The sequence below is a fragment of the Xenia sp. Carnegie-2017 genome, unplaced genomic scaffold (genome assembly GCF_021976095.1).
Source record: "Xenia sp. Carnegie-2017 unplaced genomic scaffold, XeniaSp_v1 HiC_scaffold_23, whole genome shotgun sequence".
NCBI lineage: Eukaryota > Metazoa > Cnidaria > Anthozoa > Malacalcyonacea > Xeniidae > Xenia > Xenia sp. Carnegie-2017.
The window spans coordinates 9,007,890-9,026,237 of record NW_025813486.1 but is presented as its reverse complement, the minus strand read 5'-3'; the positions used below and the strand labels follow the sequence as shown (position 1 = coordinate 9,026,237).

The 18,348-nt window shown below is 33.6% G+C and overlaps 1 protein-coding gene across 3 annotated transcripts in view; it reads left to right on the top strand.

Annotated features, from left to right (window-relative positions):
• The window catches only part of LOC124449783, an 86,786-nt gene that overhangs the window by 64,270 nt on the left and 4,168 nt on the right, over positions 1-18,348 (top strand). For all 3 annotated transcript variants that reach the window (XM_047000688.1, XM_047000687.1, XM_047000686.1), the window contains exons 16-24: positions 78-135; positions 3,069-3,170; positions 9,821-10,518; positions 10,597-11,203; positions 12,198-12,239; positions 13,510-13,787; positions 14,786-14,843; positions 15,436-16,353; positions 17,148-17,267. In XM_047000688.1, coding sequence (XP_046856644.1) covers positions 78-135; positions 3,069-3,170; positions 9,821-10,518; positions 10,597-11,203; positions 12,198-12,239; positions 13,510-13,787; positions 14,786-14,843; positions 15,436-16,353; positions 17,148-17,267 — 2,881 coding nt within the window. The remainder of the gene's footprint in view (positions 1-77; positions 136-3,068; positions 3,171-9,820; positions 10,519-10,596; positions 11,204-12,197; positions 12,240-13,509; positions 13,788-14,785; positions 14,844-15,435; positions 16,354-17,147; positions 17,268-18,348) is intronic.

The window sequence follows — 18,348 nt, the reverse complement described above, 5'->3', positions numbered from 1 at the left end:
TTTAATTACTTGTGCTTGTTGTGATAATATCAATTTGTTTTATCGATAGTAGAATGTACATTTCAATGATGTTTTAGTTTGATCGTGAAAGTGCACCTTTTTCAAGATTAAATTCATCTGAGTCTTTATATAAAGGTAAGAAATCAACAAATATTATTGCATGTCAATAACACTATGATCTTTTCTAAGTCTTTCATTATTTGTATCAATGTTTGTTTCAAGAATGCTTTATGCAGTGCGGTATTTGAAATTAAATGAAGATATGATCTTCGCACTTTGTTGGACAATTTAAGCAATCGTCTCAGGACCTGAAAAAATCAGGTGACTCAACGGGATCCCGTTGAGTCAACAAAGTTGAGTCACCTGATTTTTCATGTCCTGAGACGATTATAAATCAACAAAGTGCGAAGATCATATCTTCATTTAACTTCATTTAATGTTTGTTTCATTACAATAATTGCATGATCTACAGTTTTGATTCAAATATTTTATCAGTAGTCACATTTTCATCATAAAAATACATAGTAAAGAGTCAAGAGTAGAAAATCTTTTCTGCATTGGGAAAATATTGAGTTACTTTTATATGATTTCTTGTTTTTGTTTTCCTCACTTTTGACTCTATATATAATATTTAGTGTCATGTATGAAATAAGAAACATATTCCGGAGAAAAGGTCCATTTCGACCTCAATATTTAAGAAAACAAACGAGACAGTTATTTCATTTTTTTATGTTTTGAATTCATTACAATTTCATCATCAGACGATAGTTATTTAACAGCTAACTGTGGCTCTCTGTATATCTGTTTATTTCCATCATTTCGAAAGAAGTGTGAGTGCGGAAGTGTGAATTTTTTGGTAAGATTAATGTATAACTGGCTTTCAGGCCATTGTTAAGTTCTGGTTTGTAGGATTTAATAAAGAGTGCATCCATTTGTAGAAGTCGGTTTTTCTTTAACTTTTTCTAGTAAATAAAGTATTTTGTAGTTGCCAAATATGAGATCAAGTGTGTTGAAAATGTAGAGATTTAAACGTTTTTCAAGCACAATGGAAAAAATTAAAACTGAAATTACCATTTATTTACGCAAAACATGATTTGCATCATAAGGATGAGACGTTTATGGTCCGAGATATCGGTGAAACTCCGAAATTGACAAATGCGATCTTCAGTTTTTAAATTGATCATCTTCTTTCTTTCTAATTGTTGGGTAATTTTCCACAGCTAAGGTGCTGTTACTGTTTGATCATCATTGATACTTTTGTCCGAGTTATTTGTTGCAAAAGATTTGTGAATTTTCTAAATCGGGTTACATAAAGAATACGAAAATTTTCTAGACCAAGCAAAATTCAAAATTAAGTTTTTGTTTTTAGTTCTTTATCTTGCGCCATAGCTTTGGCCTTCTCTTCTCTGCGCCAATACATCTTTCAGGTTACAAATGTTATATAAAGTTAGTTTTAGATGTAGAAATCTACATTTATCTGAGTTAAGAGTAAGTCCCTTCTCTCTTTGTTTTTCAATAACTTAATTCAATCTTTTATCATGCACTTTAACTAATTGACCAAGAACAATATTATCATGTTTGTAAATGTAGATCGTTTAGGTTGGTATAGTTCTGAGAAGGACTGTTTTTGTTGTTGTTAACTGACGTTTCGACAACTTTAGCAGTAGTCATCTTCAGAGTCAAATGAGGAGTAAACGTCAGGTTAGCCGTATTTGTTACCTGGTTCTTACCTCATTGTATTGTGTGCACAGGAAATGTGTGGGTGTCAAATGTGTATTGTCATTGTGAATTAATGTGAAGTGAAATGTTTTTTGTTGTGATGTGGGATTTAGGTGTGATGTTTTTAGTTGTCTATTGTCATTGTGAATTAGTGTGAAGTGTAATGTTTTTAGTTGATCGTTTGTTTGTATTGTGAATAAGTCGTTTGTAAGGTGCCGGTAATTGCTGTGATCTGTTCAGGGAAGTTTGTTCCAAGTTGGTTTACAAACTTTCTAATGTAAGCCGTTGTCTATAGTCACTACTGTAAGTAATGCATTTTGCCGAGTCCCAGTCAATGTTGTGCTTTGTGATTCGGTGACGTTCGGCAATGTGATTAGTTTTGTCTTGTTTCTTATTAGCTCGTTTGTGTTCAGCAAGTCTTATGTTTAAGTTCCTGCCAGTTTCTCCGATATAGGAGGCGTGGCAGTCGGAGCAGTTTATTTTGTAAACTGCACCTTGTCATTTCGTTGGGTTGTTCTTTTTCCTTTATGTTCGTTAGTATTTGTCGTAACGTTGTGATTGGTTTATGTGCGACACGTATGTTGTTTGGTCGTAAGATACGCGAGATAGTCTCAGACCTACATTTGATGTAAAATATCGTTGCTGTTGTCACTGAGTTTTTCGTTTCGTTGGGTTCGTTGCGCTTGTAAGTGTTGCATTTATTAAAGTCATGGTTATAGTTGTTTTTGTCAAAAACACGTTTGAGATAGTTGTTTTCGTTGTGTAGAGCGTCCGGTTACTCATATATCATTTGTGCACGTCTTGTTAATGTTCTGATTGTGGTGGCTTTGTGTCGACAACCTTAGCGGTAGTCATCTTCAGAGTCAAAAGAACTGCAACAACAACAAAAACAGTCCTTATCAGGACTATACCAACCTGGACGATCTACATTTACAAACATGTAACGATACTCCCGGGTTCAAACCATTTACTTTATTAGAAAAAAATATTACGAGAAAAAATATTCCTTACTACCATAAATATATATTTTAAAATTTTTTAATAAAAAGTGAAAATAAAATGTCTAAAGCGTAGTCATTCTCTCTAGAAAGAATTGTGTTGAGATTTAGTTATAAATTTCGAAATGAATGACGAAGTCTTAGCTTTAGTTAGGGAAGTACTCATTTTTATCAATTTTTTACAACCACTATCTATTCATACGGTTTGTGTTAGTGTAAATTAACCATAGGGACAAACGTTTCCATACAACGGTGGGTAATTGCACCTTTTTTTCCTATTCTGACACCAAGCTTTTGTTCTCATGTGGTGTAACAAAATTGGTGTTACATGTTTTTGTTACTCTATTTTAGATGATCATAGATACACCAAACTTACACCAGAGGAAGCGTCTTCTAGTTTTTATGAAGGAACAAGTGAAGCCAGGAGTAAGCGTCGCAAACCTAATATTGACGGCAAGTAAAACTCATGCCTTTTTACTCAAAAATCATAAGTAATTGAATGCAAACCTTGGGTAAACTGTTCAACATAAGCAAAATGACGAGTGTTTAAGTGGTATGACAAGTATAAACAGTTATAATAACCAATTAGTTTTTGGTAAAATTCTTCGTAACCCAATTTTAACTGTTTTCCTCGTTGCATCCAGAAAGACGTATTTTTAGTTGTTTTTTGAAGCGCTTTACTCTATTTTTTACACCCAAACAAAAGATGATACTTTTGTCCGAGTTATTTGATGCAAAAGGTTTGTGAATCTTCTAAATCGGGGATATAACGACTACAAAATTTTCTAGACAAAGCAAACATTGAAATTAAGTTGTTTTTTTTCAGTTCTTTATCTTGCGCCATAGCTTTGGATTTTTTTTCTCTGCGCCAATACATCTTTCAGGTTACAAATGTTATATGAAGTTAGTTTTAGATGTAGAAATCTACATTTATCTGAGATGAGAGTAAGTCCCTTCTCTCTTTGTTTTTCAATAACTTCATTCAAACTTTTATCATGCACTTTAACTAATTGACCAAGAACAATATTATCATGTTTGTAAATGTAGATCGTTTAGGTTGGTATAGTCCTGAGAAGGACTGTTTTTGTTGTTGTTGTGTGACGTTTCGCCAACCTTAGCGGTAGTCATCTTCAGAGTCAAATTAGTCAGGTTAGCCGTATTTGTTATCTGGTTCGTAGGTCATTGTATTTTGTGTACAGGAAATGTGTGGGTGTCAAATGTGTATTGTCATTGTGAATTAATGTGAAGTGAAATGTTTTTAGTTGTGATGTGGGATTTAAGTGTGATGTTTTAGTTGTCTATTGTCATTGTAAATTAGTCTGAAGTGTAATTTTTTCAGTTGATCGTTTGTTTGTATTGTGAATAAGTCGTTTGTAAGGTGCCGATAATTGCTGTGATCTGTTCAGGGAAGTTTGTTCCAAGTTGGTATACAAACTTTCTAATGTAAGCCGTTGTCTATAGTCACTACTGTAAGTATTGCATTTTGCTGAGTCCCATGTAAACATGCAACAAAATTAGATTTTCTTTCCGGTTTTACCTCGTTCCGGTCTCATATAAACAGGTTCTACGTAGATAGGGTGAAGGCAATTATCAGTTATGTACATAGTAAGAAACGTAGAGAAAAACTAAACAATAGGAGGTGTAGGAATAACCACGAGGAAGACAAGGAGAACCTTCACTTGTTTATCATCATGAATTCTTAGCTTTAGTTGGAAAGTGCTCATTTTTAGCAATTTTCTTACAAATACTGTCTATTCATACGGATTGGGTTAGTGCAAATTAACCATAGACCAAACGTTTTTATTTAACGGACGGCGGTATAGAGGGCCGAAACTAGAAATTGTAGTGGAGATGGGAGGGGGTGTTTAGTAACGCTGCTGCTGAAATATCGCTTACAGAACCCAATGACGGTATCATATTTTCATAATGTAGCACGGACCGCTGTAATAGAGGGCCGAAACTATAAATTTTAGTGGGGTGGAGAGGGGGAGTTTAGTAACGCTGCTGCTGAAATGTCGCTTAAAGAACTCAATGGCTGTAATATGTTTTCTCAGATATTGTAGCACTGACTACTGTACAAAAGGCCGAAGCTAGAACTTTTAGTGGATGGGGGAGGGAGTGCTTAATAACGCTGCTGCTGAAATATCGTTTAGAGAACTTAATGGCTTTATCATGTTTTCTTAGATATTGTAGCACGGACCACTGCATGGAGGCCTGAAACTATAACTTTTAGTGGGGGGAGGTGTGTTTTCATATCTACAGTTGTGGTGACTGATTTCTTGTAAAGCAAACGTAGTCTACATTAAACTTAATTCAAATAGACTAATAGATAAATAAATAGACAATCAGATAGATAGATATAAAATTGATCTGAAAATTTTATGTGAAAGCGTGGAAATGCTTTGCTCAATTGCTCTCTTTAACTCTTTTTATAAGAGAGCTCCAAAGGAGCGTTGTATTGTACGAGAAAATTTGTCAAATTATTTAAAGGTGATGGTGGTAGTTAAAGATAATTAAAATGTTCGGCATCGTCTATAAAATGCATCCAAATACAAAGATGTTACAACATTTGAAACCAGAAATTCGATCATTTGCTGGCATCGTTCGCGTTGCTTATCTTGTCAATTTATTATATTTTAACGCTACAACATCATGATTTCTTTTACAGGTTTCTAAGGTCCCGTCCACACGAATCCAAATTTATTTGAAATCACGTAGTTAACTACGCGAATCGGCCTTTCGTCCACACGAAACCAGAGAAACCGCCTTCTGAAATTGGATACTTTTAAAATCTTTCTTCAAAGTGGATTTTTGTAGATTCAGCAGTTTCTTTGAATTCGTGTGGACACTTGAACTGTATACATATGCAACCACAAATCAACATGGCAAAAAAGAATATTGCACTTTCTACTTTGTTTTCGGTAATGTCTGCTCTTTTTGCATACATTGAAATGAATATCGCAATAGTATCTGTAGTAGCTACTCATTTGAGAAGGAAATTTTGACTCATTCAAGCTATTGAGTCAATTAGTTCCAATCAAACAATAGTTAAGTGATTGTAATTACAACGTCGCTTTCGCCGCCGACCAAGACGATTCTAGGTTCGTCTTGGCTGAAGCAGTTTTTGGTGAGACAACATACAATTGGGTATAGCCATAAAAGATGAGTGGAAAGAGAACTTCCGAATGTCAAGGCAGTCTCTTTATAAATTGGCTGAAGAATTAACGCCATATATTGAAAGCATAGCTACAAATATGAGAACCCCAATTGGTGTTGTCAAGCAAGTTGCTTGTATCCTTTACTATCTTAGCGATGAAGGACGCCTACGCAAAACTGCCATTGCATTTGGAATTGCTCGTCAAACTGTGTCAAATATTGTCGTAAAGGTTTGTCATGCGATATCGGTTCATTGAGGACCAAAGTATATCAGGATGCCTGTGACATAAAAAGAAGTGGAAGAGTTAGTAAGAAACTTTTATCACTCTCATAACTTTCCCCAATGCTTAGGAGCAGTTGATGGCACACACATGGAGATCAAACAGTCAAAAGTCAACTCAACTGACTACATCAACAGGAAATCAAGATATTGAACGTGCAAGCTGTTTGTGACCACAAGTATTGTTGCATGGACCTAGTCATAAAGTGGCCTAGAAGTGTACATGATGCACGGGTATTTGCAAATTCTCATGTGAATTCTGCTTTGTGAAGTGGAAAAATACCTCGTTCAAAAATACTGCTGCCAGAAAGTACTGAGCAAGGTGCAGTACCATTTCTACTCCTTAGAGGTCCAGCTTATTCTTTGTTACCGTATCTAATGAAAGAATAAAGCAATGGTGGATCTACTCAATCAGAACAATACTTTGGTTTTAATGTTGTGCAAACCCGAATGGTTATTGAATGTGTGTTTGGTCGGCTTAAAGCCTGGTTTGGGGCACTAAGGCGTTCAATGGACATTAATTTGGAAGAATTGCCATATGTAATATATGCATGTTTCATGTTGAACAACTTTTGCGAGCTGAACAATGAGTGAGTCAATGAGGAGCATGTCATGTCTTCCATCAACTATGATAAGAACTTCCGACCCCTACAGCAAACTAATAATTACATTACAGACTCAAATTAAATGGAAGGGAAACGGATAAGAAAAGCTCTCACAACATTCTTTGATCCTTAACATTCAAATATTAAAGCACAAGATAATGAAATACTCTTTTTTACAGTGTGTACGCATGGAAATGTAAATTCACACAAGAGTTATAAAGTAGTTTTGTTCAAATATAATACTCATATATTTTAAAGAAAAATCTGATGAGGAACAATGTAGTTGAACTTTCTAGATTTTAAGGCAACAACTAAATGAAAGCAGACGAAATGTTTTTACTTAAATGGTTAATGAGAGTCAATGAAACAAACTTTAATATAAATTCTTTCAACACACATCAACAGGTCTTTAGGTGTTCATTTTTATATGTTCTACCAGAACATTAAATTAAGAGGAAAACATATCTGAAGATGAACTGCCATCCAAGTACGGTTCTTGTGTACACGAGACACCTGTTTTTCCTATCTGGCTTTGTAAAGCAGCATTATATTGTGATACTTGAAAAGCAGGATTTATAAAACCATTTGAATTGTTCAATGCTGGTGGCATGTAATGTGACATTTGTGAATGCTGATTAGGCTGGCTCATTATGTGTCTCAACATTGAAAATTTATCTGCAATAGATCCTGTTAATTACTGCATGTTGACTTGAAGCTTCTCCATGTGTGTAGCATGAATCTTATTCATGCTTTCAATATTCTCTATCAAATTTGTCTTAATTTGAATTTCATCTTGAGCACTATGTAGCAGTTGTGACTCGGCTGACAGCTTCCGTTTGCGTTTTTCTTGTATATAGCCTTTAAGTTTAGAATCCAAAAGACTTCTTCTTTTATCTATTATACTGGCAGCAGGCTGAGCTACAGAATCTTCAGGAGAGCTAACATTATATCTCGTGCCTCACTGGGCTCAATAGAATAATCATGTATTTCTCTTGTGAAATCCACACTTTCCATTCCACTTATTATTGTCTTCGTAGCAGGTGAACCACCCCATATATGTTCGCACAGCTCAAAAAATAGTATAAAAACCCTGCCATGGCCGCTTTTCTTACCGGAGTCTATCGCCTCTCTGTATTTTGAACGGATATTCTTCATCTTTATCGTTACAATAGCCTTTGTTGTTTCTACTGTTTTGTGAGGAAAATCTTTGCCATTCTCTTCAGCTTTATCTTTACTAGGATATTGCTCTTGGAATAAATTTAATATGTCAGACTATTGTGATTGCACTAATTGCCAGTCGACGTTTTCGCCTGCTTTAGAGTTTTGTAATCGTTAATAACATTTAATAATAGTTCTGTTTCATCGTCACTCCATAGGAACTCTTTTCGTTTTGATTTTCCCCCTTTTCTACCAAAATTCAACATGAGAGCACAATATTTGTAATCTTGAACTCGCTTTTTTTATGTTTATAATAGACAGAATTCGATGTCTCAATTAAATTCGTGTGGACGAAAATACTTTAGTGCGGTTTTACAGTTAAGTATGAAGTTTCAAATGTATCCAGATTCGTGTGGACGTGGCCTAAAACAGACAAGATTTTTATCAAAAGGACTGAAAGATATGATAAGAATTTAAATCGCTTTCTTCTTTCGTGGTTGTAAAAATTTATTGAATTGCATGATTCTTTTTCTCCCTATGCAAAAATTTCCTCAAAAAGGAAATTTTCTTGATAAGAAAAACCCTGACACAATAAACACATGACAAACAAATTGTTTCTTTCAAATAAATCATCATATGCTTAATAAAATAATTGAAAACTGCAAATAACCATTTTCAACTCGGCAAAGGAAAACAATACTAGCAATCGTTTTGAAGATCGCAAATACCATGGTGAATGGTAAAAGTAATTTACAGTGGTATTTGCGATCTTCAAAACGATTTTCAGATTTGTCACCACGACAAAGTCTCTATTGTTAATACTAACAATGTTGCACGAGAATGAGAAAAAGCATGAGGTAGAGTTTGAGTTTGCAGAAATGTAGATAACGAGGTTCACTTTACAATGAATAAGAGAAACAGTACGTGTAAGATAATTTAGAGTTTAAGCATAAAATGCCTATGAAACGAAAATTTAGCAACCTGTGCTATACTTTTATTGAACAGACATTTTAATATGATAATGGACTTTCTGTACTAGTTTATTCATATCACTTTTCATTCTCGAGATATTGAAGTTTTTATTATGTCCGATTTATCTGATATCACACTGGATTATAAGAACTTGATGTATTAGGTGAATTTGCTGATACATTTTTTAACATGGCGGAGTTTCCTACTTTGTGATGTGTTAATGATATAAAATACTGCGTACTATTATCAACCTAAAGTTGTCAGGAAAATGAAGGCTATTTGAAACATTGCAGCGACTCATTTTGCATGCAATATGTTGTCACAAGTTAGATAAATTGGTAATTGCAAGGACTTCTGTATTTTTATAATAAAAAAAGTTTATCAGAAAAGGTTTTACAAGGCACCCTGTCATTTTAAAAGTTCTGGTCAATACAGATATAATTTAACTAGCATATTTTTTGTTTCATTGGCACTTTAAGATGTCCAAACAAGGTTTGAGAGATTAATTGTAAAGATCGAACTGTAATGTTAATGTTTGGCAACAAACATAAGATAGACTGTCTAAAAGACGAGTGTCGAGAATAGAAAGAAAAATTAAATGAAGCTATTTTGTTATGTTTTAATGTAAAAAAAATTTTTAGACTAAAAAATATTTGCTCTCAAATTTTTAATTTAGTATTTTCGAAAAACGCAAGGTTACTCCTTAACAAAAATTCATGAAATTACTGCAGAGAGAAGTTTTTGTTACTAATTGTTTTGTATAAGCTAGCCTCGAGTGTTACCAGTTAAAAAGTTTATGATATGTCTAACAAGTGTTAATACGTTTTTTAAAATTGTGCGGTATCGATATCGTTTCCTAATTGGGGAAGTTTAAGTTATTTTGACGTATTTATTTTGTTTGTTTAACCCTTGAATGTAATATTTTTATCTAGAAGAGTGGAAATACATTGATGAATCAACGAAACATCGAGAATTGCTTTTAAAATTGATTGAATATGGATGCAATCCCAGTGTTGAGGTTAAAGTGGTTGGCAATGTGCGTGTAATATTCTCAGAAGAATTTTGCATTGGCGAAGGAAGTGATGCAACCCGTGTTTTTCTTGGACTGGATAAGGATGGTTACGGTAAAGCAGTGAAACGAATACATCGAGATGGCTGCATCCAGCTTGCACATCACGAAAAAAAAATTTTGAATGAGTTCAATGCAAAGAAGTCAAAATATGTTGTGAATTATTTCTACTTAGAAGAAGATATAGGAACGGATTATGTTTATTTGATCTTAGACTTATGTGAAGAATCATTGGAGAGATTTGTCAAGTGTTCTACTTTGCATGATCTTCAAAAAGCTCTTCCTGATATTCTTAGACAAATTTTAAAAGGATTAGCTGATCTTCATAGCGGCCCAAATCCTATTCTTCATCGGGACTTAAGGCCTACCAATGTTCTCCGAGACACACGAGGCAACTTTCTGATAGCTGACTTTGGCATTAGTCGAATATTGGATAACGATTCCTCGACACATTCAAGTAGACCTAACAAGGGAAATGAGTATTGGATTGCTCCTGAATCATATTGTGAAGATAAAGATACAGTCGATAAAGGACGGTACAAGAAAGCGTCTGATGTAATGGTAAGTGTAGGAATATAACCATTAGCAAGTCATGCATATATACAGTCAATTTGTGACTTTACATTGTTAATTTTTTAGAATGCAGGAATGGTGGCATATTATGTTGCAACAAAAGGGAAGCATCCTTTTGGAAATAAACGGTTTCGACTGGACAACATGCTGAATGGAAACCCTGTTGGCTTGTACGAAATCGAGGATGAAACACTAAAGGACATTCTGTCGTGGATGCTAAAACTACCACCAGAAGAAAGACCATCTGCCAACGAAGCTTTAAAACACCCATTTCTCATGTCAGATGATGAGAAGTTTGAAATGTTACGTAAAGTTGGGAATCTTCAGCAGATTAAGACAAATGATCCCCTGTGTAGAGTCGTTCAACAATTGAATAGTGAATCCTCAGATTGGAAAAGTCAAATGGATAGGGATGTTTATGATTATTTTAGAACGGACGTGGTGACTGGAAAGATTTTTAAATATGGCTCTTCATGGACAGAATGTTTAAGACTTATTCGAAATATTAACCAACATTGGAACGATCGACCACGGCCAAGACCTCAACCAGAACCATTTTATAAGATTGGTGATTACAGGGCGTATTTTCTCCGAATATTTCCTAATCTCCCTGTTCGGGTACATGCTGCTGTAAGGTCAAATGAAGAATTGAAAAACAAACCAGAACTTATGGGTAAGCATACTGGCTTGAATTTTCTCATTTTTTTAATTACACTTCAATTATGTGATCGTTGTACAATAGCAATTTGATTACATCATATTTTTACGGGATATTGACATCATTTCTTTGCTTATCAGTCTTTATTTAATTAAATTCGAAGAGAAAATATTATGAGAAAAAATCCATTACTACCATAAATATATATTGTAAAATTTTCAATGAAAAGTGAGAGTAAAATGTCTAAAGCGTAGTCATACTCTCTAGAGGAATGAGTGTTGAGATTTAATTACAAATTACAAACGGTATATTCTATTTTTCTTAAGAAAAATTTTTACCATAGAAAAACGGAAAAGTAATTTCAACTGGAGAGATAACTTATACAAACGCTCTATAATTAGATAAAGGTACTGAAAAGGCCCGAGGAGACCTGCACTTTCCACGGCAAATTCGCACATTCATATCCTATTCGCACATTCATACCCTATTCGCACGTCTTTTGACTTTTTCAATTTGCAAATATATTCGTACTCCCTTGATTTAACCCTTTTTGTTGCAGTGAAGGAGATTTGTAACATTCACCCCACAAAATGGCCAGCATTTTTTGAAAAGTTTGCTACCTAAAGGGTTAATATGAGGAATTATATAGTCAACAAAAAGCAGCAGTATTTTATGTTTTTGGTTGATGCATCTATTGCCATTTTTGGACGAAAAAGTACTGAAGCGACCTGCATACATATACTGTCCTCAAATAATGCAGTTGATATTAAAATTTTAGGATACTATACACGAACCAAAATAATTTTATTATTACGTATGCATACAACGTAAACACAAAGACGTTTTGATGATTTATTTTTTATTAATTTTGAACGTGTCTTTAAGATGTTAGTAACATTATAAACGTTGACATAAACGTACGTATAATATTCACATTATGAAATTTGTTAAGAATATTGTTATTTGAGTCGACTTTCATGCAAACACGAACTTTTTACTTTTTCCATAGCTATTTTTTCTGGAGAAGAGAAGAAGAAACGATGTTTTCAAGGTAAATATATGGTAATACGAAATTTTGATTTAAGGTTCACATCTTATGCATGATATACATTTTTAAGTTCTTTGAAATATATTGTTTATCGACGTATTACATCATTCTCATGCAATTATTTCCCCATTATGAGCCCCCTCAATATTATAAATAGTACGACAGCCCTGGATATATAAGCTGGGATGATTGTACCAGTCGAAAAAATGACTTCTTTCGATGCTAATGTATGATGTAGACATATTGTTTACATTTCTTTATTTTTCATCAAGTACATGGTATTTTCTCAGTAGTCACATTTGCATCATAAAAATACATAGTAAAAAGTCAAGGGTGGATAAATCTTTTCTGCATTGAGAAAAATTTGAGTTACTTTTATATGATTTATTGTTTTGGATTCCCTAACTTTTGACTATATTTATAGTATTTAGTGTCATGTATAAAATATGAAACATACTCCGGAGAAAAGGTCCATTTTGACCTCAATATTTGAGAAAACAAACGAGGCAGTTATTTCATTCTGTAATGTTTTGAGTTCATTACAAATTCATCGATAAATACTTACAAGCTAACTGTGGCTCCCTGTATATCTGTTTATTTCCATCATTTTGAAGGAAGTGTGAGTGCGGAAGTTTGAATTTTTTTGGGAAGATTAAGTTGATTGTATCAGTGGCTTTCAGGCCATTGTTAAGTTCTGGTTTGTAGGATTTAATAAAGAGTGCATCCATTAGTAGAAGTCGGTTTTTACTTAAGTTTTTGTTCTAGTAAATAAAGTATTTTGTAGTTGCCAAATATGAGATCAAGTGTGCTGAAAATGTAGAGATTTAAACGTTTTTCATGCGCAATGTAAAAAATCAATTCTGAAATTACAATTTATTTGCGCAAAACATGATTTGCATCATAAGGATAAGACGTTTATGGTCCGAGAAACTCTGCAATGGACAATTGGATCTTCAGTTTTCACATTGATCATCTTCTTTTTTTCTAATTGTTGGGTAATTTTCTACAGCCAAGATGTTACGGTTTGATCATCATTGATGACGAGACTTCGTCTTTCGTGAGAAAGAGCTTATTTCTACCAATAAAAACATTGGCAAAGTTGTATGGTCTGTGTTATCGTAAATTATTTATATAGGGTAAGAGCTTCCAAGTAGCTGTACCACTCCCTGCATCCTCATCCGGTGTTATGTGTATTGACTTTACGTTCACGTTTTTCTGATGATGATGTTTAATAATTCGGTGTTTCTTTACATGTTTTCTTTACTACATTTAGCTGATCTTAGATACACTAAACTAACAACAGAGGAAATCGAGAAAATTGGTCAGAAAGTTGGAACTGATTGGAATATACTGGGTGGTCTTCTTGAAATACCTTTTGACATACGTGATGAAATTACTGTTTACGACACAATTTATCCAAACCACTCCGCAAAATCTGAAGCAATTTTAGTCATTTTTAATGAAAGAAAGAAATTTGATCGATATGTATTGAAGAAATGCCTCGAAGAAATAAAGCTTGATTTGGATGAAATTTTGTCTCCCACCAATCTGGTATATTTAATTAATAATATTTACTTACTCACATCTTGTTTTTAGACCAGTTACCGTTCTTTTCTGGAAAATCTGTCTTGAGTCTACTGTACTTCTAACAGTAAACTTTTAGAAAGATTTTCCAGAAAACAACGGTAGTTTAGTGAGTATGAACTCGAGAACCGTCAAACCTGCATGACTTTTTGATGAACAAATTTATAAAAACTTTCCATTGTATTTTTCTTGATTTGTGATGGTCAACTATAAAATAATAAACTACTTAAACTAAAAATGTTACCAAATTCGCAATTTAAAAAATTACACGCAAATTCAGATGTGGTAATATAATATAAGTTGAAAGTTTAGTAGTCTGCATTCTTAAGTATCTATTATGATATCTATTATGTGGCTATCATCGTTTTTACTCTATGATTGGATGCATTATGATCATATGATTTTCATTTGGAGCAGATATGAAAATCACTATGCATACTTGTACAATGCTTTTGAATTTGATTGTTAATTTCATTGAAATCTTCCGCCAACATAACGTAAAGCAACTGCATGAAATGTGTTGAGTAGCGAGGAGCATATACTTCCAACAAATTATATACCTCGTAAAAATAGAAACAAGCTCAAACTGGATAAAAAAGGACATCAAAAAAAGATAAAGCTCTAACACAGCAGTCAAAGCAATCAACGTTCTTCAAACAGTTAAAAAATACGCTCCTAAAATCCGATTGAGACGCGTACGAACTTGATAAATACTTATAAACAGCATTGGAAAAGACCCAGATAATGTGTACACGGAAAACGTAGTTTCTTTATTTTAAGGCAATTTAAACTGTTTGACATTAAAAATGTCGACACATCACTAGAAGTTCACGACATGTTAGTATAATAGTAATAAATTTATTTAGTAATAGTTAGATATTAATAAAGTTAGTATTAATTATAAATCTATTTCATTTATCTGGTGAATTGTGAATGTAGCTACATTTCAATGATCGATGTTTTAGTTTGATGGTGAAAGTCAAGCTTTTGAAAGAATAAAGTCATTTTCATCTTTGAATAAAGGTATGAAATTAACAATTATTGTTGCTTATAACGTTATGTCCTTTAACCTCACGTATTGTAAAAGTCAGTGTTTGACATGCATAAAACATTAGAGAAAGCACACTGTTTTATTCATAAAAAAAGCGAAATTACTTATAATTATAAATGTGGTTTTCATTTCTATAGTGGTAAAATATCATGTGGGTTTAAAAAAATTTTTAAAATCTAGAAACAGTTAAGGTACATAAGAGTTTGAGTGGCACGATTAGCGCATTAATTTACAGCGGCCATATTCATGTATGCATGCTTTGTTGTGTTTATATCCTATGAAATAACTTGTTTTCTGCAAATGATGGGATTCATACATGAATATTTGCTGACACTCCCACCCGCATTTATCGCAGCTAAGAAGCAACAATTTTATTGTATTGAGATATGTGTGTTTATGTGTGACCCGGCCATGTCGTAAATTTTAACTTCATTAAACTAAAGAAGCAAGTGAGTCAAAGCGCATTCATTAAATTTAAGCCTACTGCCTAAAGGTGAGCATATTCTGGAAACAGTGAAATGGAATCGCAGGAGTTGAAGAATGTAAGTGTGATAAATTTTTTAGATACAAAGGCAACGTCCAGTAAAGTGGAAAAACTGGTCACTTCTGGTGGTGGCAATTTAATGATGGAGGACGTTATCTTTGATATTGGTCCTGGCTGTTTAGAAGACAGTACAATGATAAAGTTGGTCAAGGTTAACAATCCAAGCTACATCAAAAGTTTGCTGGACTTGGAACTTCTTAAAAGTAGCATATGTCATCTGCAGTGTCTTCCGAACGGCCTACATTTCTCGAAGCCTGCTCCATTGCAAATTAACATTAATGGAGATAGAGCTATTTCGAGAGAAGATAATGGTTCTTTGAAGATTGTTGCTATTTATGGATCGTACTCGAATGACAAGCAAAAGACCACGTGGAAATTTTTGGAAGACATTGATGTAAACGAAAAGAGGATTTTGATAAATATAAACACATTTTCTTCATACATCTTCGTTACAGCTATACCTTCTTACATTCCTCGTATTTTATGTCATCTTAACGAATTTTTTTACGCTTATGCATATGTATTCCATCGAAGATCGTCAAAAACGGGAACATTAGATATTAAAGTTGTCTTTGTCAGCTCTTTCGTTCGTGAGAAGTTTGTGGGATTTCCAATGTTGAAATTGGCCACTGATTGTGAAGACTTCCATGAAAATAATGATAATAATGAAGACATGAAGGACATCAACACTGATCGATATTATGAAATACAGCTAAAATTTACTGGAAAGGAGCATTATTCATACACGTTTAAAATAGACATTTCAAAGCTTGACAACGATGGTTTTGTTGTTGATCACTTTAGTACAATTCAAGTGAATTTTCCTGCTAAAGGATATTTGGAGGTGACTGAACTTGACTCACAAAGAGAAAACAAAGTTTTGAAGTGGAAACTGAATGTGGAAGAAAAGAACTCATCTGAATCCATTATCAATAACGGTATGAAAACTTGTCTTGTATAATTTTTGTCTTCTCCATGCACTTAATAAACCCCTGCATGCACATATAGTTTTCATATGGCCGTGTACAACATGTAATCTGCCATTTCTGAATTTATCATTTTTGTTTGCAATCAAATTTACAAATAGCTTTATTATAAAGTCAAATTACGTTGCCATTAAGAGACGGCTATAGTGGCGAGAGTGTCTCGTCCATATGCAGTTTCTAAGAGATTTGATTTGTCTCCAATCTCTGTGGGTTTGGTAGCACAACAAGTCGAGGGAATTCAAAAATTGGAACGATAACTCCACTACAAAAGCCATATAATTGATTGAAGCCGATTTCGCAGCTATAGTGTGTAATTTTGTTAATATAAAACACACTTGTGTTATGTTCATGGAAAAGTTTTCACAAGTCATATGTTGAGTGAATTTTTGTCTTGAACAATGAGAAAAACAATGTTTTGCAACATTTTTTTCTTCGTCTTTGCCTTTTGCTTTCATAAAGAATGGCGGCGAAGTTATCCTTCCAAAAATAGAGCTCCCGATGGTGTAAGTTTAAATCTTGTGTGATCACATGTTTTTTATGTTCGTATAACCGTGTCAGAATTTATGTACTGATTTTCTGAAGACGGGTTTGGAATCTACATGGATAGAAGAATTCAAATTTTAAATAAAAATTAAAAAACTTGACTTGTATTTGTTCAATATCGAACACTGCTGGATGCTTTTTCATTAGGAATACAACCTAAATTTTTTAATTACAATTACACGCTCAAGTGTCAATCATTTTAGATAAGGATGATGATGACAAAAAAAACAGTAAAAGAAAGGGAAATGAAACGTCAGATTTCTCAGAACAAGAAGCGTCTGCCATTGATGTTTCACATATGGATGTGGATAAAGCAAGAGAAGGTGAGAACAAATTTTTTTTCTTACGATTTTAAGTGTTTACTAAACTGTAAATGCCAATGAACATATATAACTAATCAATGGCAGGTAAAATGTTACAGCTTTCGCCGATTTCTGAAACCTTAAAACGTAATGTTACAAACATTAAAAACAACACAATATTTTACTAGACAGTTCACGTGACTTGTTACAAGACAGACTTATAGACTACCATGTTCTTTGATTATCAACTTCATAAAAATCGTTTCTAATGATAATTCATAATATTGCCAAGGAGTTTTCGTGAGTTGACTAAGGCTCATATTGTTGCATCGTAGGTAGTTTGGTAATGCATTCCTAATTCTCGTTCATCTCCTTAAATTAACTTTTGAAATGTGCATATTTTACAACGAGTTGTAACACGACACGATCGCGTTTTTTTCTGACGGAAAAGGTAAAGATTCATATTTTCAGCTCTGCCCTACTGATTTCTTTTAAAAATATACAATCGCTTTCAAAATAAACCAGTCGAAAAGAACTGAATATCTGACTATTCATCCCTATGTAGCTTGGTAGTTTTTCCCATAGACACTGGGCATTTTATGTGAGCTTGTCATCGTGCGCTGAACATGTGTTGACAGATCAAAAAGTCAGTTTTAATCGATATGTTTCTGAAGTAAGTCCTGCTGATTGCATTTCAGATGACCATGGTTTTGCCTGAAGTGTGTTTAAGATCATAGCCGTATATTTAGTTTTTATAATAGTATATTTAGTTTTTTGAGTTGGTCATAAACGAATGCTTCGCAGATTTCTGAGAACAGGTAACAACGACATACTTTAGCACTTTTATTTTCTGCAAAGTTTTATATAAGCTGGATAATTTCCTCCTTGCATGAATTAACTGCAAAACTTGCATTTGGATATTTGCATTTGCCTTCTGCAGAGCTCAAATGGCTCGACTTTCTACAAATGGATGTTTCGTCCAATTTTGTTGTTACATAACGATTTATTTCGATTTGATTGACTTTTTGCAAAAGTGGAAATTTTTCATAGTTTCTACGTTTTTTTGTCTACACTTTTATTTTATCCCCTTTTGCGTATCTGA